General features: G+C 34.9%; 1 protein-coding gene across 1 annotated transcript; it reads right to left on the bottom strand.

The window, feature by feature from the left end:
* LOC109839922 (protein MALE DISCOVERER 2-like) lies at positions 317 to 11,290 on the bottom strand. Its single transcript, XM_020408385.1, has 12 exons — positions 10,955 to 11,290; positions 10,739 to 10,871; positions 7,730 to 7,801; positions 6,449 to 6,592; positions 6,222 to 6,362; positions 3,971 to 4,029; positions 3,447 to 3,887; positions 1,841 to 2,031; positions 1,600 to 1,732; positions 1,369 to 1,526; positions 943 to 1,125; positions 317 to 866 (listed from the first exon to the last, which is right to left on the bottom strand). Exons 1-12 carry the CDS (start codon positions 11,046 to 11,048, stop codon positions 606 to 608), a joined length of 2,010 nt encoding a protein of 669 aa, XP_020263974.1. The 5' UTR covers positions 11,049 to 11,290; the 3' UTR covers positions 317 to 605.

Raw genomic sequence — 21,845 nt, 5'->3', positions numbered from 1 at the left:
TCTACATTCAAATAAAAGAAAAGTCTACCACGTATCTAAAAATGCACATTACATATTTGAGTAAACCAGGCTGACGCATTACTTCATAGTATTAATTAATATGTTGCCAACGTCACACACATTTACTTTCATTCGGACTGCTGCAAAATTTAAATATTCACTTCTAGTTAATAAAAAAAAATTAAATCTCTTGATTTTGCTTGGGATGAGAAACCGATTGAAACCGCACTTCTTTGACTGCAGTAGTTCTCAAGATAACAATCCTGAATTCAGTATAAAGAAATATCTTGAATTTGCTTGGTATGCACAAAAGTCATGGAACCTCAAGACTCTTGATCAACTTAAAATGATTAAGCTCATACTTCCCGGACACGTATAATTACAGTTACAGTTATATCATCACTCAGTGTCAAGCAATATATTCAACATTTAATTCCATCGTATATTTAGCTTTATGCATATATTTTTCTATATTATCACAGTGAAGTGCACATCCTGTAAATTTGATAACAAAGACACATTGAATCAAACATAGACATCAACAGGAGAGGATCACTGTAAAAATAGTTTTAAGATTATGTTGCAGTAGCATGTATGGTACTTTGTTAACTGGCTTCAACTGAGAGTATTTCGAGTTCTGCCCACCAAAGCGGAGAAAGTCTTGGGGTTGCAGCCTCTGCTGAAATTCCAAGGACTTCCTTCAGTGAAGCCATGACTTCTCTCATTGTGGGTCTCTTTCTTGGATCGTGGCAAAGGCATTTGCGTATAATCCCGCAAACAGTTTCAAGCTCATTGTCATTGGCAGCTTTCAGTGCAGGATCAACCATAGACCTAAAATTGATTTCATCTTCCAAATATGGTGCACCCTGCCAAGATACCAATACAATAAAAATCAAATTTTTACTAGTAAAAGAAAAATGGGAACTAAAGGATGAGTCTTACCCAATCTACAATGGAGCCTTCCTCTTCAGAATACGGAAATTTCCCAGAAATGACCTCTAGCATCAACATACCAAAACTATAAACATTGCTCTCAGTATCGGTATCCAGCAACTTGGATGTATCTTGGCTGTCAACTCCAGATGCTATTTTCTTGCTTTCATTAAATAGGCTAATATCCACAATCTGCAAATACTTTTGTATCAGTGTACAGTCACAAGTAGGCAAGATGGAAAGGAAGAAAATATGGGCACAGAATATGAGCTGCCAATGAATTTAGCAAAATGAGCTACCAAGGGATAAAAATGGAGAGATCCGCCTACTCTGATGTGACTAGCATGTGGGCCGCATCGTTGGTTTATTTCTTGATAGCTCATTTAGTAAAGTTGTCAGCTCATACTCATTTTTTTCCAAAAAATATTAACATGCCTTAGCAGCAAAATCATCTGTTATGAATACAGCATCTGATCTCAGATCTGAGAGAGTTACAGGTGGATTGAGCTCGTGATGCATGTACTGAAGACAATATCCCATCCCCATGATAACCCTCATTCTGGCACTCCATTCAAGATGTTCATATTCTTTGACTGTAAACATAAGCAGGTGGATTCAGTACAAAAGTGGATTCTTATTAGCAATTCATATCTATCAATTACTTACCATGAAGATGGTCGAAAAGGGTTCCATTTGGTGAATACTCGAGCACCATCATCCTCATAAAAGGTTCATTCTCCTCACAGTAACCAAGAAGGTTGACAAAGTTTTTGTGGTTTACTCGTGAGAGTGTGTCTATCTACATTTCAAAGACGAGCAAAATTAGGAAATATACTGAATAAAGATTTATGAATAATTAAATAAAGTGAAAGGTCTGTGCTCTACAAAGATACCGAGAATGAAAAACCTTTTTTCTGAAGCACAGCTCTGAACGCTCTGACCAATCCATGGCAGATTTAACTGTAGTGGATACAACACCTATCTCGACTCCACTAGATAAAGTCCCTTTAAACAGAGTGCATGTTGGAAAAGAAGTGATGATGTTGCTGAAATCCTCACAAGCAGCTTCCAGTTCTGCTCGATTTAATTTTGGCACCCCTGAAAATTATCAACATAACCATCTAAATATAAAGATGATTAAATGATCCAATGACAAGAAATTAACCATTCTCCTATAGAAGATTGCTCTTAATTAGGCTAATACTCATGTAATACCCCACTTTACTCTTCTGCTAGTGATTTTAAACAATACCTCTCACTTATAAAATGAGTGCATGGCGAGCCATATCTATGATGAACAGATAAAACATTGCTAGCAATCAATATGCCTATCATGTAAATATAAGTAGTATTAACTTATACAATGTCAATCATGTACAAAATCTACACCTGATTTGTTAACCTTCAGGCTCAAACATGCTGCACAGAACCAGATAAAAATGCTACTCTGAGCCAATAAGATATATTAGGGCAGAATAAAATAGATGCTTGAATAGCAGTCATACACCTCTATGCAAATTATTCTTCATTAGTAGCCTGTACAGTCTTAAGACCCAATTTATACAGGTGTTAGGTGTCTAGTAACAACTTTGGCATGCATACAAGATAACCTCAAGAATAAATTTTCACTGATGCAACCAAATATTAAAGACACAAGAACGAACCCTAATAATAGTGATTTGCAATTGGTCCATCTGGGTCATTTTAACTATGAGGAAAATGAAACTAAACCAAATTTATCTGCAATCAAACTGAACAAGACTAACTTCATTTGGTTATCTGGTTTGTTTTTTTCCCATTATACCTGAACTTTTACGTAAATATATTAATGTATAAATTTTTTGTCTACATACACCACCATCCTAATATTATAGTACTTTGTCACTTTATGTGTATATTAGTACAAGTACTCACGATATATATGCCGAAATAGATGTCAGGTAAATAATACATATGTATATTAGCATAATTACTAAGAACCATGAACTTGTGAAGGACGAGACTTATTCAAGTATCAAAACTCTTAAGGAAAATCATTATTGACAGTCCAAGGCAAATTCAGGGGTTATCCTTATGTGTTTCCAGGGCAACCGTAATATGCTTGCCTGACGTGTGAATGAATGTCAAGAATAACGCGCACTTATTCTTCATATCTCTAGTCAAGAACAACTATGCAATACGCAAACAATTACAATGCTTTCTTTTATGGCATCTGGTTTTTCTTCCGTGGTTCTTCAATTGGACAAGCTTAACTAGAGAAGTTGACCATTATGGTCGTCATCCTCTTACTCCAATTGCAAATGGACAATATGCAAAGATGGGATGCTCCCAGGTCAATTGGATACGTGGAACTATGATATATGATCACGATAATAGAAATACAATTTTGATTGGGATTCCATAATTGAGAAGAATAGTTGGCCAAGGTGTATATCGGCTAACATGCCATTGAAGAACAATAAGAAGTATCAAAGTTAAAAATAATGTGAAATTCTAAGAGGAGATAAACAAACCTGTTACAAATGCCTTCTGCAGCTGACCACTTAGTCCAGTTTTCCAAGGACCAACTGGTCCCCCTTTCCTTCGGCAGCATGCTAAGAGTATGATTGCAGCTAGAACAAGAAAAACAGCCCCAACAGCAATAAGGATATATACCCAAATTCCCAATCTTTTACTTGAATAGTTGTTGTCTTCAAGTGATTGGCCAGATGGAGAACTATCTGGTGGATTTGCTGGCATGGTCCATCGTGAAGGCTCTCTTCCACCATTTCCATCCTTTGAGCTTGGTACTGCCGGAAAGGAGCCACTCCCAACTGATGGAACTTCAGCAAATTCTTGGACGGGAGGATTGCCTACAGGAACAGCAGGGAGGTTGCTTGTTTCTTGAAGCAGCTGACGCCGAACAGTGTTTGTGACATGTACACATCTGTTTAATATATGGTTCAGAGAATTGGCTGTTTAAATGAAAAAAAAAATGTTGTCTTTAAACATAGGTGGTAACACTAGTTTCAATTACTGTTAAACAAAATGTACTAACACAATAAGTTGTCACCATGCTCTCCATGATAATTTGGAAAATCGCTTATAATATTGGACCTTCAAAGCAAAACATTAGCATCAGATGAGAAAAAACAATTCAACTGTTAATAATAGTAGAAAGTATAAAAAATGGTACTGATGAAAGATAAAATATTGTTCATACAATAGTCACATGTCAAACAGTCAAAGTAAAGTAGAACTTGTCCTTCAAGTGGGATCACTACATAGCTAGCATTTGTTAGAGTTCTTCTGACCTTTTTGCCATAAGTTGGCATAAAACATATCGGTGCACATCGTAACATCATCTATGCACGCAGTGTACTAGTCTCATGCAATCACATTGCACAGGTTTTTCTGGATAGCACCTAACACGTACTTATTATTTTATATTATTCCTCCACAGTAACGAACTTTGGTATATGTTGCTTACAATGCAAAACCATCATCAGTCCGCTGTGTTTCATTTGTCCTTTGAATCTTGAACTGATCATGGTTTCTGGTTATCAATAGATATCATATTACCGTAACCCAACGTTAATCACCATATGAAGATTATACGGAGAAGAAAATGGAAAGGGAAAAGAGTGGATGTTATCATGTTGGGTCCTTATGGCGTACGATTCTACAAGTCAAGATGGAGATGATGAAAAGAAGAAGAAGGGGTGGGGGGGGGGGGTGAGGGGGGGGGAATTGGTATTAACCTAAGCAACCATGATAAGGGATGAAGGGGAAGGGTGGTAAGAAAATGGAAAGGGGGAAGTTACCATTAAAGACAGATTAAGGTAGGTGGATTAACATATAAAGAGAAATGCGCCACTGGAAGGCATGAATGATATGGGTGCAAGGAAGATGAAGAGTAGCAATTATATAACATGAAGCATACGGTTTCTGAATTGGATTGAGGTATTAAACTGTTCGAGGTAATTAAGCCAAAAGCCACTAAGTGAGTACGTGGATACAAGCAAAGTTATAATTATGTAATATGTAAATAAGGATTAAGGAGCATGATCTATGCTCTTAACAGTAACAATATACATATAAAACGTAGGGTTAATTGCGAATAGACCCTCTATAGTATCACCCAAATAGATCCCATGTAGTTCTATTTGTTGCGAAGAGACCCATGGTATTGGCCCAAGAGCGAACACACCCTCTTAGTGAAATCTTTTCAAAGTGGAAAAAAAGAAGCAATTGGAGGTCTATCCTCACCAATAGAACTATAGGGGTCTATCTGCCTCCCCAAACTTTTTTAACGATGTTAAGAGTAAAAAAAATTCACTAAAGGGTCTTTCCGCAAAGGGGGGGGGGGGGGGGGGTCCTGTCACAATTAACCTATAACGCATTAGTTACAATAGAACAGAAGGGACACTGGAAATACATTGTGTCCACCCCATTTATAAGCAACATGTCTTCATTTATAAACATAGAGTGTCCAGAATATACCTGAATTCCATTTACTAAAATGGGTACAGATACAAAGCTAATTCTGATATTTCAAACAGCCCAATAATGGGATTAGACCCTCTCAGTCAAATAGTCTTCCAGATTCTATGACGAAGCCTTTGTCAAGCCAAAAATACTTGTGGCCCAGATCAGGCAGACCAAACTAGAAAAACATCCCGCATTCTGCCAGATGTAACACTAACCTAGAAGGCCTTACACCTACCCATAGTTTGTCAATTTATATAATGATGATTGACATCAATGTCTCTGTTTTCAATGGAGTAAAAACTTTAAAATCTTAGGTACAAACATGAAGATTTAGTGATCATCTTAGACCATTCAAGAAAATCAATGCTGATATTGTACTTGCTTATGCTCTTTCCTGAATTATGTGTACTCTTGTTGGCTGCCTCTTTCTGAACCTAGTTCAAATTGCTTTAATAGCATAAATAACTTGATATAGCAAATACATAAGCATTTATACCCTAAACTAATCACTACTACAACTGTGAGCGCACAGCCATTTCAGAGACATTTTCAAGCTCAGATGAAGAACAGGAATGTGAGTATTAAGAATTTTGAACTAACTTCAAACATACACTATTCAAATTCTTAAATTCACATGTATTGAGCAAAAGTCAAGATCAAAATATCAACATCAAAAGCAGCCTAATTATAGACCTGGTCCAGAAGTAAAAAGCCACTAGCTGCATAGGAGAAAAGTTGATTATGTAACTAAATTTTAATTTGTTGAATTAACAAAGTATTGAACTCGTCAACATGGAAAGTAATGGCTAGCATCTTACCAGTGCCCAACCTTTCTGTTAGCACATCCAATCTCATTAGCCATTTTACAAGAAAAATCTGAATTACATTTGAGATCAGAGACCACATCAAGCTTCTCAATCCAAGAAATACCACCTCCGAATTTGTTACCACAAAGAAGACTGTCGCAGAAAACAAAGATGGCTTACATCATTTGACATTAGATGCTTAAGGAAATAAAGGTATGAATGTATCTTCATAAACTTACAGACACTTAAGTGATAGCATATCTCCTAGTTCTCTTGGAATTGTTCCATTTAAGTTATTACCCCTCAAGTCCAAGAGCTCCAGCATAGTTAATCTTCCAATCTCCTTTGGGATAACTCCGGTAAAATTGTTTCTATGAAGTATACTACATTCAACAGTAAAATATTTATGAATTATGTCTATTACAAGAATACAAGAATGATGACAATGAGTAGAAAAGCATAAAAGAAATAATTGCATAACTTGCACAGCAATGTAGTCAGTGAGCTATATGTATATCATAAATTGTAGACCATTGACAAATATGATGGCTTATGTAGTTTGTACTCAATTTGAAGCACAGAAAGGATTCATTTTCTTTCTCTTCTAGGAGTTCGGGGAATAATTGTACGAAATAAGTATACCACTTGGAGCTCAATTACAGTAAGCTCAATTACAGAAAACAAAAGAGACAAATTGTCCACTACAAGTAGTAGGAAGTACACAACAAATGTAGAGATCAAGAAAGAAACAAGGGAGGAAAACTAACCCACTAAAACAGAGTGCAAACATAGATGATTCACCAGTCAGGCACCCATATCAAGGAGAACATAAAATTAGACGGGATTAATAGAATGAAGCTTCACATAAAGCTCTACCACTACAACAACAGTGCAGATGTTGATTAAGCAGCTAGCACAAATTAAAATGTATTGTTTCAATCAAACAAAAAGCATAATATTAAAAACAAAAGCAGTTCTTGTTGTAGACTGCAAATACCCTCAAAAGAAACAGATTTTACAAATCAAAAGCAATAAAAAGCAAAATTTCTATGTTATATTGTTATTAGAATAAGAACTAGGGGATGTCGTATTTAGCCTCAATGTCAGTCATTTGTAAATATTTTCCCACAAAAATGTCAACTAAGACATTTGTAAAGCATGCATTAGAATGCATGGCCTGATTTGTTCAACTTGTGTAGCTAGAAACAGATATTTCTTTTGAGGAAAATTTGGAAGCCATCATTGAATTATTGAATCTATAGCTTTCGTTACAGTCAATAAACATATTTTATTTCTTTCTTTCTTTTTTTCCTTTTCTTTTTGTGCGTGTTTTTTTGTGTGCACGCGCGCGCCATTAGATCGTAAATTTTCATGCAGCATTTGTTTTTTTTTTATTGATCAACTTCTAAAGGAATAGAATAATACCCCATATATTAGCATATGATAGAAGGAAACTTAGTCAAATAATGAATAATAAACTGACATCTTTCCATGGACCTACAAGGTGAAATGATGCTTACAGAGCTTTTAAGTGGCTAAGTAATCCAATCTCTGGTGCCAAGACTCCCCCCAGAGAAAGCTCATTGAGGTACCTGCAGATTCTGGCTTGTTAGATAATGGAAGAATAGTGAAGTTATTTAATCTAATAACCTATACGAATCTAGTAAGCATTTATAATTACTATTGTAATAATAAGCTAAATAAATAAAATTACTACAATAACTATGGCATAAACTCACACATTAAACACAAAAAATTGAAGAAGACAATGCGAGGCCAGAAAGTTGACAAGCAAGTATAAGGTTTGACACGTTCGAGTTTCGGACATGGTAGTACTTCTCATTATTGCAATATCACAATCTTTTTTGAACCCTTGCATCATCATGATATGTGAGAAAATATATCAAGTTCCAGTAACAAGATAACAATAACTAACAAACTCATAACCTTCTTTTAGCAAAAGACATAGATTCTATCAATTAATCAAAGCCAAGCATCATAGTCTCGACTCTTATTTTGTTTTACATATTACCCTTTCTGCTCTTCAGCAGAGAGTCATATCTTCCTATATTGAATTGTAGTTGTCATGTTATGGAGATTTCATCAGGAGATTTTATTATATAGCTATAGATTACTCCTAGAATACAGATTAACAAGTTCAGTCAGGTGCAGATACGATAGTCTGGGAATGAGAAACAGATGGAGCATGTAGAGTGAAACATCTCAATGTGAAGAACCCTGAAGTTCCACAAGTACAAACAAAAAGACAGATCAATTTGTCAATAGGACTGAGGAGTGAACATAGGTGGACAGTATATATATACAAGCATATCAAGCAGTTCAACATGAATCAAAATACGAAGGATGCACATGTTAAGGTCCTCAGTTTGCCGAGTGGTCAGGGAAAATATCACAGAAGCAATACCGTCGAATATCGATCAATGCCTGTCCCCTTTATCACCCGGTACAATATTTCTATGTTGTATCACATTGAATTTCAGCAGAAAGTAACTAATACCACCAATATGCGCTAATAATGCCAACTATTGAGGAGATATAAGGTCTGAACTACCAAAAATTGTTTTGAATTAGCAACCAAGGAATCAAAATTTTCCAAACTGACGAGTTGTTTGAGCTAAAAAAACGAATAGTTTTACATCTACAGTGAAAGTATGATCAATTAAAAAAATAAACAATTGTAATTATACTAATCTATTCCTTATTGTGGTCTATTCATTATTGTTTTCTCTTTTAGAAGTAGTATAGATTGATGACTCATCAAGGAAACCCACACTTCTTTATTTTGTAGTGACTATCATAGCAGAGAGTAATGTAGTTCTCATTATTCTCTTATGTTTTTCATTCTCAAACTTCTTTTTTGACATGTTTTGATCCAATAATTTTACATCTACAGTATACATATGATCAACTAAAAAATAAACAATTGTAATTATACTAATCTATTCATTATTGTGGTGTAATACAGCATAACCACAATTAGAAAGTTGCTAACTGAACTTGGTTTATACGATTGACATTGTGAGTATCCATATGACATTGAACGGGAAGTCTAATCCTAGTTTCAATTTGCTGAAAAAAGTTTGAATAGATGTAGGATGCCCTTTACATCTATCAATTTCTCCCAAGCGTGGAGATTAGTTCATCATGTTGGTAGATTTTTCTCATATCGTTCAGCCTTGAGATTTTTCCCTTCTATGGTTGGAACTCATTCCTTAAAATTATAAAGTAAACTCATTTGAAACTTTGACTTTATATTCCACATAAGCATCAAAAAAGAATAAATAAATAAATACGTATGTATATACATAGTACATACATTTACACTTACCTATTTAAATATGAGAACACATGTCTCTCATTCTTAGCATTGCCATTAATTTTAAAGAAAAGAAAAAAAAAAGCAAATAGTCAAGCACTCATGTGCATGGTGATGTCATGTTCCTCTGCTCCAAAACTCCTGTGTCCCCTTTGTTTGGGTGCGGAAACGTACCCTAACCGCACCCGACACGGGTGCGACGCCAAAATTGCCGTGTCGGGGTATCATAGGTTGGAAATGAATGAAAAGGAACATAGGGATATTCTCAAAAAGAGAAGGAACATAGGGAAATGCAAAATGAAAAGGAAGTCTCAGGAAGTCTTAGCATACCCAAAAATCAATTAATGTTTAGCATTTAGATTACAACGTGATGAATCTTGTTGTCTTTGTGATGAGTAGATTGACTGTGACTAATCAGAAACAAGAAAAGACAGAAAACAGAAGAATAACAACAAAAGAGATAGATACAGGAGAAAATTATTGATGATCATCATGTGTACCCTTTAATTCGTCAGTTTCCCTAAGTAAACTTCATGTGTGGTTGAGCATAAGCATTGGGGCTATGCTTATGTCTCAAATGAAGAGGCTATCACCCACTTACAAGTAGTTGGTTAAGTGTTGAAGTGGTGATAGTGATACAGCCAGTGAGACCGAAGCACAACACAGACAACTCAATTGCAAAATTCTGTGTTATCCAATATGTGCGTATTGATAAATGCATCATGTCCAAGTTTTCAGTATTTACTGTCTGCCTTGTCATATATTTTTTTTCTAATAGTTCATGCAACATCGACAACATCAATCACATCATTTTTCTTTCCTACAACTTTTCAGCCAACAACGACCGACCACACGTGAATGTGCACTCCATTGGGTGTGTTTGGATAGCAATAGTTAGTCTCATGTTGTTTCAACTACATTCAAGTTTGAACATACATGTTTGATCAGGCGTTGTTTCAACTCCAGAGAGTTGCTATAGGAGCAATGGCTTAAATGTAAGAGAATTGCTCATGCATTCAAATTGAAGAAATTTCCAATAGCAAGAATTGAACCTAAATGGTATAGTAAATGCATTTGTTTTTCCACCAGACGGAGTAATTACAACTACCAAACAGTAGCAATAGACTATTTACAATACACAATGCAATGAAATAGCAGTAAAAATATATGACACTGAATAAGGCAGACTCACAGGGTCTCCACTTTCCCATCAATACATCGAACACCTGACCAGTTACAGGGCTCATCATCATTAGGGTTCCAGTTCTCAAACACGCCATGAGGATCGATCTCCACTCCCGACCGGAACTCCAACAAGGCCAACCCTTCATTTCAAACCAAACAAAAAAACAAGCTTTACAACAAAATTCCATTATCAAACCCAAACAGATCCTTAAATATTCTATACCTTCAAGATTCAGAGAGAAGCATCCGTAGATTTGGCAATGGAGAAAGAACAAAGCAGCAGCGCAGAATCCAAAGCGAATCCATCTCTCCCTCATCTCTCAGGCCAAAAAATCGCCAGAACTTCCCTCTAACAATTATCCCCTCTTCGACTTCTCAAAGTCGAAATCGACGAGGGAATGACATCATAAACCACGCTTTGCTACAGAAGCTAGGGATTCGATCCTACGCTTAGAGTGCAAGCGATTCCAGGGCGGGAAGCATAAAACAAGAATAAAATATTTTGAAAATGGAAGAAAATAAAGGAGGGGATTAAAGAAAGGCAAAAGGAGGCCGGATTCAGTGGTTGAGAGCAGCTGCTTCGGGTGCCATTGCGCGATCGATCTCTACCTGCTCTGCTCCCTCTTCCTCTCTCTGTTTCCTTCCTTTTTTTTTCAGTTTTTTTAACCCTTTTTTTGGCGGGAAGTCGATTGGGCTCGGCCAAGGGCGTTAGGGTTTCGCCGGCGGCGAGAGGAAGAGGGGACGGTGGTTTTTTTGGCTGTTCGTTTGTTTGTCTGGGAATTCGTGGGGGCGAGGTGGGGCCCACCGCGATCGTCGGGGTCGCGACGACGACCCTTCTCTCCCTCTCGCGCCTCCACCGCTCTCGCTCTCATAGGTCTAAAAAAAAGGAAATTAAATTTTATTTTTTTATCTATTTCTGCTCTGAAAGTGGGGAAATTATCTATTTTGGGATGATGATGATATAAATAAATGCTTCGAGCTTGCAAGAAAAAATATTCACTTGTTATGCCTTGGACATAAATCTTTTTTTTTAAATAGCTGAGTGACAAGTTTTGGGGTCCTTTTTATCCTGTCGTGCAAATTTCAATACCTTATTGTTATCGAAGTATATCACGTTGGTCATTAGATCTCATTTTTAATACATATACGGTAATTTAGCCTGAAGCAAAATTAGTGCATTGACTAGAGAGTAAGGACTTTGTAATATTATTCTCGTAGTAGAAAAAGTAGTTCATATGTTGCATCTCACTTGGTTTTACTGATTTACTAATTTCCTAAGGCACTGTTTGGCAAAGGGTTAAGGAAGAGAGATTAAGGAGAAAGGTTAACTTAGTTAATCCATTGTGAAGGGTTAAAAATATTCTAATTCCGTTTGAATGCGCTAGTTTAGACAAGGGGTTAAGACTTTTGTGTTTGGCAAATAAAGAAGGGATAAGGAGATTAATCTCATTAATTTTTTAAAAAATACCACTTTTGTCCTTACTGAAAATTTATAACTAATTGTCTCATTAATATTTATTTCGCGTTGTTTATCTTCTAATCAATTTCAAAGATTTGAAGCGCTAATATGTAATTCAGTTGAGACACGTGGGATAATTTTTTTTTTTTTCGAAATAACGCTAAAATGACAATTTGGTATTATTCAATAAATGATTGTTCAGAAGGTAAATTAAAATAAATTATCATTTCACTTTATTTCAGCTACTAAAGAGAGATAATGAGCTAACAAAATATTATATGGCTTCTCCTCTATCAATAAACCTGGCAAAAAAAATGATTATAAGTTTTGCTCATATAAAATTATAAAATTTGATCATATAAAGATAGTAAAAAGATATAATTCAACCTCCTTATACTTTAATATTCGACAACTACATATTTCAATTATTCCAAAGCTGTAAAGCAATCCTGTTGCGAAGCTGCTCACCCCTTAAACTTTCATCTGCACCAACCATGTATTGGGGGTCTTCTTCCTCCTCCACCTCATCTTCATCCTCATTCATCTCTAATCCATTGAGCATATTAAAGTATTTATCATTTCCCTGATGCCTTGCAATAAAATTATGAAGAACACAACAAGCTACAACGATTTTGACTTGAGTTTTATAAGGAAATGGAGCAGCAACTTTCAAAATTTTGAATCTTTGCTTTAAAATTCCCCATGCTTTTTCCACTGCATTACGTAGTTGTGCATGTCTATGATTATATTTGTCTTTAGTATCTCGATAGGCTCTGGTGGTCCTGTTTGCAAAATCACCAAGATGATAACGTGATCCATGATATGGGGCGATAAATTTTGAAGTATTAGCATATCCTGAGTCAACTAAGTAAAAGTGACCTGCATATTTAAAATTATCTGACTTTAATACCAATTGATTTTTTTTAAAAAGAGAAGGGAAAATATTAAAATTTACCTTCAGGAACATTAAATTTACCATCTTCCAGTGTTGCACGGAGTACTGATATATCAGATATTGATCCCTCCCATCCAACAGCCACATAAAGAAAAGTATGATCAAAGGAGCACGCTGCCATTACATTTTGAGATATGAAATTCTTTCGATTACGATACCTGTTGTGTTTTTTTCTTCACAATTACAGGAATATGAGATCCATCAATTGCTCCTAATGCTTTCTGCAAATATAAAAATGTATAAGGTTCTAATGTATAGAAACATACACACAGACACATTAAAAAACCGTCTAGTTGGCCTTAAAGCATTCTTCTCAATTAGAACATTTTTAAGCAAAAGAATTGCCTCAGAACTCATTCGAAAACAAGAATATGAACGATCAGGATGTCCAGCCAACATATCTTCTACAAGCATATGACCAGAGAATGGTCTAGTTCGACATGGTCGAGGAACCTGCTTCATCACATTTGATTGATGAATGATGCTTGTAATCATCTCGTTCCACATGTACTCATCCTCATCTTCATCATTCAAAAGCAACGCCTCTATAAGATCATCTTCATCATCAAGTGCTTCAATATCATCAACACTAAGATTGCTTGCAAAATCTTCAAATGAATTCATCTTCAACCAAATTAAAAACGAAAAATTAGACAACTTGTTATAAAGAATGGTAGATATAGTTCAAAAATATTAACTTGATTCATAATCAACACCTAAGAAATTTACTTCAGTGTTAACCAGTTGAACTATATCAATTTTAATATTCAGCATTAACTCACGCCTGTACACACACATGTGAAAAGGTGTCTGCACCAGGAACTTAGTCATTAACTCATTTATTTCACTAATACTAACACCATAACCTGTTATTTCATTAGTAGTGTATGCAAATAACGGTAAATTTAGAGATGGAAAAAGCTCTTGCAGAAGAATAAAACTATCCTTAGTCTTTATGCTTTCAAATTCAGTACATGTACCTAGACTCATATTGCCAAGATTTGACATGCACCAATTCACTTCGGATAATATCAAATATTAAAAAAGGCACCAAATGTTAATCTTGGTGAAACTGTGAAAGCTAGGCTTCAGCAATTCTCTGTGATGAATAAACTCAAGAAGAGAGCTCTTAGGGTAAAGATTTAAATTGAGACTTGCATGTTATCTTAATAGGCCAATGCCATTGTTCTTGGGAACTACAATGCTTATCAACTTGTAGAGTTGTTGCAGGTGATTGCTGAACATTTGTCGGTGGAGGAAGTAGCTGACATAAAGGAGATGTTTTCAAAGATAGATGTAAACAATACCGGGAATATATCATTAGAAGAGCTGAAATTTGGTCTGCACAAGCTTGGCCACCAGATTCCAGATGCTGATGTTAAGATTTTAATGGATGCTGGTAGTACCCAACCTGAATGTACCTTTTCCGTTACAGCATTTATTTGATTTTGCTTCTTTGTAATTTGGCTTAGGAGCCTTAATTATCTTGTTAAGGAACATATTGAAACGTAACTCATTACTAACTTTAAATTCATGATCGTGCGCAAAGTTTTGACATTGACCTGTTAAGTTGCCATAATTCATGTACTTGACACATTGTTTTCCTAGTACAACTTGTTGCATTGATACAATGTTTAATGTGTACTCTTCCTTTTTGTTTGATATAAGAATATCATTACTGTTTTTGCAATCTGTTTGGTGCCTTTTTAATATTCTGCAGCCAAGGATGATCTGCATTTAAAATTATCAGGTCACGCTCAGTTATGTACAGCAGGGACCAAAATTACAGTATCAAGTGGGACACAACAAATGCACAATTATACAATATGTGAACAGTATCAAGCTGGAAAGGCATACATCATTTCATTCCTGCATCGTTGCTTTTGCTTTAATACATAGCTGGAAATGCACTATAATGCACTATAATATCCATACATAGCTGGAAATGCACTATAATGCAGATTTTGGCTAACATATTTTTGCTTTTGCAGAAGCCATTCCCAAGTTAAATAACTGAATTTGATTACGACTCTACTAACAAGATAGAATATCTTACTCAGTTGGTTGGGCAGAAGGAGCTGATGGTGGTGTTTTTTCAACAGGACCCTACATAGGAAAAATGAAATCAATGTTAAAGACAGATCATGACCACAACAATAAACAAATTTTGCTAGACTAATACAAGCATCAACACATTAGTGACAGTGTCAAGGAACTATAGAGTAATAAATATATAATTGCTAAGTAGTAGAGGGATAAACTATGGAATCACTTGACATGCCAGATAAATTCCTCCATGTCAAATAAATATGCTCCAAATCATTCCACAATGCTATATGACCATACAGAATCACGAAAAAAAAAGGGCTACAACTGCTACACAATCAATCTACCAATAGGTTATAATTTTTTTCCCTCCCTTTTATTGGGAGGAATATGGTCATTGATAGGTTCAAGACATAAAGGGGGTGATTAATACATCCAATTTAATGATCATGAAAGAAACTGCACTTAGTATGGAACATGAACCATCCAACACAAGGAAGTCATAAAAACTTCATTCAAATACACAACATCCTTGCAAAAAGATTATCTAACATAAAAACCATCCAACATATGACATAATCTAAACATTCAAAATCATAATTTGTTTGACAATAAGAAAATCACTCTTTGGAACATGAACTTCAACTAAAAGCAAGAAAACATACTACTAAACTAAATTTGATTAGTCTTGACTCTTGAGTCTTGAACATAAAGCATCAATTCGGATGAAAGTTTTGTTTCTCCTTAAGTAAGCTGACAAATGACCCCATTTCCTGCATGGTGCTCTCATGAGCTTGTGACATTCGTGATTGACCCTGAGAAGTTTGAGAAAACCCTTGCCAGCTCGGTTGATTAAAAGACTCATTTTGGAACTGGTGCATTTGAGATGGCTGATGTTGGAAATTGTAAATAGGCGATGGATAACCGGTCATTGCATTTTGTAAATCCATTTGTTTCCTGAGCCATGATAATAGCATTTGACCGTTAAGCATATTAACGACATGCCTATTCTCCTTCTTTTTAATAGCTTCTGCTCCTGCCACACATAGATCACTAGTTACACCTGGTAAATTCATTATCTTATCCATACACTCTTTCATTTCAGTGGGCACTCCTTTCTTGGAATCTACTAGCTCTTTTGTAATTTCAATTCGCTGCTTTTGTAGCTCAATCATCTTTGACAAATTATTTTCAACTTCAATACCTGATGATCGATGACGAGAAATATTTTTAAACTTACGCTTTAAACCTGATGGTTGGGCTTGATGCTTTATGCTTGGAGTAGAAATAGGTATTGGTTGTGATGGTAGTTGTGTACCATTAAAAGAAACTTGTGTCTCTTCCACTACTTGTACCTCCTCTGAATCACTGAAATCTATCTCGTTATTATGTGGCCCCTCAGTATCCTCTAATTCATTATCTGAACTAGTGCTTCCTTCACGCTCATTGAAGTCATCAGTAGTCCCAAACCACCAGCGCCCCTTAGATGTGTTACCTCCACATAAAAAATCCATATCATCAAACTGAGGAAAAGGTTTGTTCTTAATTCTTAAATACTCATCATTCTCCTACGGTAGAAAATTCATAATAAATATATCATAGTTTTAATTATATAATATTCAAATGCTTTACTAGTAGAAATTTAAATAATACCTTTATCAGTGCCTCCCAATCTTTTGCGGTAGGTGCAATCACCATATTTTTACCTTCATCCCAACCCCAACCTGATTTATTTCGAAGTTTGTAATTAAGGGAATATTGTTTCTTCAAAATTTTATAACAGTTTTGCATTTGTAGTTTGCCTCTGTCCTTTTGTCCAGTCCTAACTTTATACTCATCGGTTATATTTTGCCATTGCTCGGTAGTGAAATGACCTCCATTGTTCTTTCCTTTAAGGACCATTTCCTTTAATATTCCCATCAAACAATTATCTTCCTCTATAGTCCAGCTCCTAGCACGAGGTCTTGACTGCCCACCTTCGGGTTGAGATTGTGATATGAAGTTCTTCTTAGCCATTCTAGATCATAATGAGAATTTTAAAAGAAATTAATCAATTGAACAATGCTATGTAAACTATTGTGTTGGAAATACAAAGACATATCAAAAGTAAGCATAAAAAGATCATATCAAACTTCGAAAACTATGATGTCTTTCTTATAATTGTGTCAGTTTTGTACATTAGGATGTCAGACATCATATGTGTATGTGTTACTGGGTCTTAAAACAATAAATCATATCAAATGATCATATCAAATGTAAGCATAAAAGTAATTAGAAGTTGTGTCAGTTTAAAGTAACGGATAAACATATCATATCAAATGTACGAGGTCTTGCTTACATTTGTGTCAGTTTTGTACATTATAATTGTGTATGTGTTACTGGGTATGCATACAATCTAACAATAAACTAGACATCATGTGTATGTGTTACTGTGTCTTAAAACAACAAATCATAAAAGATCATATCAAATGTAAACATAAAAATAACTTATGATGTCTGACACAAAACTAAGAATCAGTTTCCTGGAATCATTTTTTGTTTTTTGCACAAAAAAATTGATATTGTAGCAAGCATAAACAAGACTGGTTAGTTTGGATTATAAACCATTCACATTTCTTAGAGTTTACAGTTAATGAAACTGACATGTAAGACACATATGACACATATTCAACAAATGAAATTGAGTAGAATGTCACATATTTAGACCCATTCCCAGATGCAAAAAACAAAACTGAGAGAAAGCTCAAGCATCAAGCATAAACAATGTAGTTTAACATGTTCTGCAGACAACTTATGTTGTCTGAATCAAAACTGAGGGCAATCAGGACTATCCAGCAATCAGGACTAGAGGATTAACTACAGAATGTCACATATTTGGCAATGGATAGTAAACAATGTCTTACTGCATATGATGTAATGGTGTGTATGTGTTACATGGTGCTTCTGATGTCTGACACAAAACTGAGATTGTGTACTTGGAATCAAATTGTTTTTGGCACAAAAAAATTGAAATTAACAACATGACAATATTCATTCATCAGGTGAAGCAAGAATGATGCCTTGCAAATGACAATTTAATGACTTAGTTTTGATTATAAACCATTCACATTTCTTAGAGTTTACAATTAGTGAAACTGACATGTAAGACACATATGACACATATTCAACAAATGAAATTGAGTAGAATGTCACATATTTAGACCCATTCCCAGATGCAAAAAACAAAACTGAGAGAAAGCTCAATGAGTAGAATGTCACATATTTAGACCCATTCCCAGATGCAAAAAACAAAACTGAGAGAAAGCTCAAGCATCAAGCATAAACAATGTAGTTTAACACGTTCTGCAGACAACTTATGTTGTCTGAATCAAAACTGAGGGCAATCAGGACTATCCAGCAATCAGGACTAGAGGATTAACTACAGAATGTCACATATTTGGCAATGGATAGTAAACAATGTCTTACTGCATATGATGTAATGGTGTGTATGTGTTACATGGTGCTTCTGATGTCTGACACAAAACTGAGATTGTGTACTTGGAATCAAATTGTTTTTGGCACAAAAAAATTGAAATTAACAACATGACAATATTCATTCATCAGGTGAAGCAAGAATGATGCCTTGCAAATGACAATTTAATGACTTAGTTTTGATTATAAACCATTCACATTTCTTAGAGTTTACAATTAGTGAAACTGACATGTAAGACACATATGACACATATTCAACAAATGAAATTGAGTAGAATGTTACATATTTAGACCCATTCCCAGATGCAAAAAACAAAACTGAGAGAAAGCTCAAGCAACAAGCATAAACAATGTAGTAAAACTGAGATTGTGTACTTGGAATCAAATTGTTTTTGGCACAAAAAATTGAAATTAACAACATGACAATATTCATTCATCAGGTGAAGCAAGACTGATGCCTTAGATGTGTTACCTCCACATTATAAGCCATTCACATTTTTTAGAGTTTAAAACAATCAATCTAAAATTGATCACATCACATCTTAGCATCAAAATGTTGGCAGCCAGGAAACTGAATATATGCATCTGAAATGATATGTAATATTTAGCCAGGAAATTGAATATATGCTTAGTAATGATGCTATGTAGCCAAGAAACTGATTATTTAGCCAGGAAACTGAATATATAACCCTTTATAAAAGAACAATTACAGAGCATAAACATTCTCTAACTTTCAGACAAATTAAACCATTACATACCATTAACCATCTAAAATATTTCATAAATCTATCAAGCAAAGAGGAGAACCAAGGAGATCAATTTCAAAGAAGAAGAGGTCAGACTATGCAACTAAAATACTAAAATTTTGAGATCGAACTAAATTTCAACCTTCAGTAAGCTTTTAATAAGAGCAGAAAACAACAATCAACAAACTAGTCTCATATGAACATAATCGCTTGTATGGTAAATATTTAGAAATTAATTCGATATTGCAAAATCAACATACCTCTCTGGATTTTTGCCTCCTGTCACTTGAGATCCCAATCGGCTGCAAATTCCTCTCTTGTTTCCCCTAGAATATTCCTATTAATAGCTGGGGACAAGAAGGGGGAAGAAATTTTAGAGGGAAAAAATGGAGGTAAAGAAGTAGAGGGAATTGATTTTGGGGAAGAACTGCCTTGATTCGAATCAAATCGTATACCTGAAAAAGATCGCGGGCTTCCCTAATTTTCGCTGCCGAATTGCGAAATTCCACCGCCTACCTAATTTCCATTGCCAACATCAGATTTCCATCGCCTACCCTTGTGTGAGAAGGAGGGTTAAGCCTTGTTCCGCCTATCTGAGAGGAATTGTTAACCCTTGGAATCACGGGTTAAATGGATTTTTGGGGTCACGTGAGGGTTAACTAACTCTTGGGGGTTTTTTGGTGTTTGGCAGGTTAATGGAGGGTTAAACCCTCTTAACCCTTCATTTATCCCGTTGCCAAACAGTGCCTAAGGGTATAACTAACATTGAAGAGTTGTTTTTTGTACCAAAGCGAAAAATGAAAATGTGAAAGTGTTACACTTTCATACACTTCGGATGTTTTTGTATTCAGAATCTACGTGAAAGTGTAATTCGACATCATCTCATGTCAAATTTAGTGCTTGTTTAACATTCCCCGTAAGATGTCAGTCAATTTGGACGTGGAAATGTGATGATCGCTCTTTATTTTTTTAACAAATCACTACAAGTAGAATATAACTTCAAATAAATGCATAAATGAATAGAGCTACACTATCTTTATATATAGTTTTAACAATAATTCGTTTTGCAAATAAACATTATATTTCACTTACATGCTGGCGTGAATGCATTTTCAGGCTTGTGAAAAAAGTGACTATCAAGTTCCAATCGCTCTCCTTTCGTCAAAGACCTTCTATGATTGAGAATTCTAGAGTGTTCTTGGATTAGTTAGAGGATTGATTAAGTAATTTGCGACCAGAGATAAAGATAGAGCATGAATCTAATTAGAGGAAAGTAAGAATGAAGGAACTGAAGTAGAGTTAATGGGATGGGGTTTTATATATAGTAGAACTCATGTGACATTTGTTGAGGGTGCTAGTGCCTTCTCAAAGTAAAGAATCGAGTCAATGAAAATTTTCCGGCTTTCATGGAAGGTACATGGTCTTAGCAAAGAAGCAAAGAAGTCCCTTATTAGAATCTCGCCCAGCTTGAAAGTTCGTTTCATCGAATATATCAAGGGAAATCATAGGTTTAGGCATTAATTAAACAAGATGCCCATGTAATTAGTGATTCTTAACGTGTCCCTATATTTATGCAAAATAATTATTATTATTTTTTAAAAAAAGTTTACTTAGACAAAATGATTCGAAGGTAACTTGTTAGTTTTTAGACAAAGAGCATAATATCTTGAATTATTAAAAGTGAATGAGCCGCAATGGAAATATTTAATTTACTAGCTAAGTAAATTGATCTTTTCAAAACATTTTTCTACTTAGCACAAAATTAAACTCTCAACACATCTTGCAAATACGGATTGAGTAGAGAAAGTTGACAAAGGTAAGCATAGATCTAGAAGCTAGGGTGCTGCTTCTGTTTCTTGACCTACTTTTCTGATCTAAATAATTGACTCTTTATAAAATATGCATATAACTATGAACATGGTCAATGGTAGATAGTAAAAAAAACCTTTCTTAGAGAGATAGACTGTAAATATCTATTTATCTAAAAATTTAATATACTATTATATTGAAATAGGCTATATGTTTACTAAGTGGTTATATAAGTAAAAGAACTTTTAAGTGTAAATATCTCAAAACTATGGGGACAAATTGTCATACTAAAAAGGCTATAAAATTGTAAAATTTTTCATTTTGTATGGGTGCACTTAACCCGCTAAGTTTGTAATTATAGATTCGCCCATCAATGCTGTAAGTTTCTTTACAGGCTAATAACTTAGCATGTCTAATGGTCTACTTTAAATATCTATCTATTTATACACCTTACTTTTTCAGGCTATAAAATTGTAAAATTTTTCATTTTGTATGGGTGCACTTAACCCGCTAAGTTTGTAATTATAGATTCGCCCATCAATGCTGTAAGTTTCTTTACAGGCTAATAACTTAGCATGTCTAATGGTCTACTTTAAATATCTATCTATTTATACACCTTACTTTTTCA

This window comes from Asparagus officinalis, chromosome 5 (genome assembly GCF_001876935.1).
Source record: "Asparagus officinalis chromosome 5, Aspof.V1, whole genome shotgun sequence".
Taxonomy (NCBI): Eukaryota; Viridiplantae; Streptophyta; class Magnoliopsida; order Asparagales; family Asparagaceae; genus Asparagus; species Asparagus officinalis.
The sequence above is the reverse complement of the archived record's forward strand: the minus strand, read 5'-3'. Positions and strand labels throughout refer to the sequence as shown.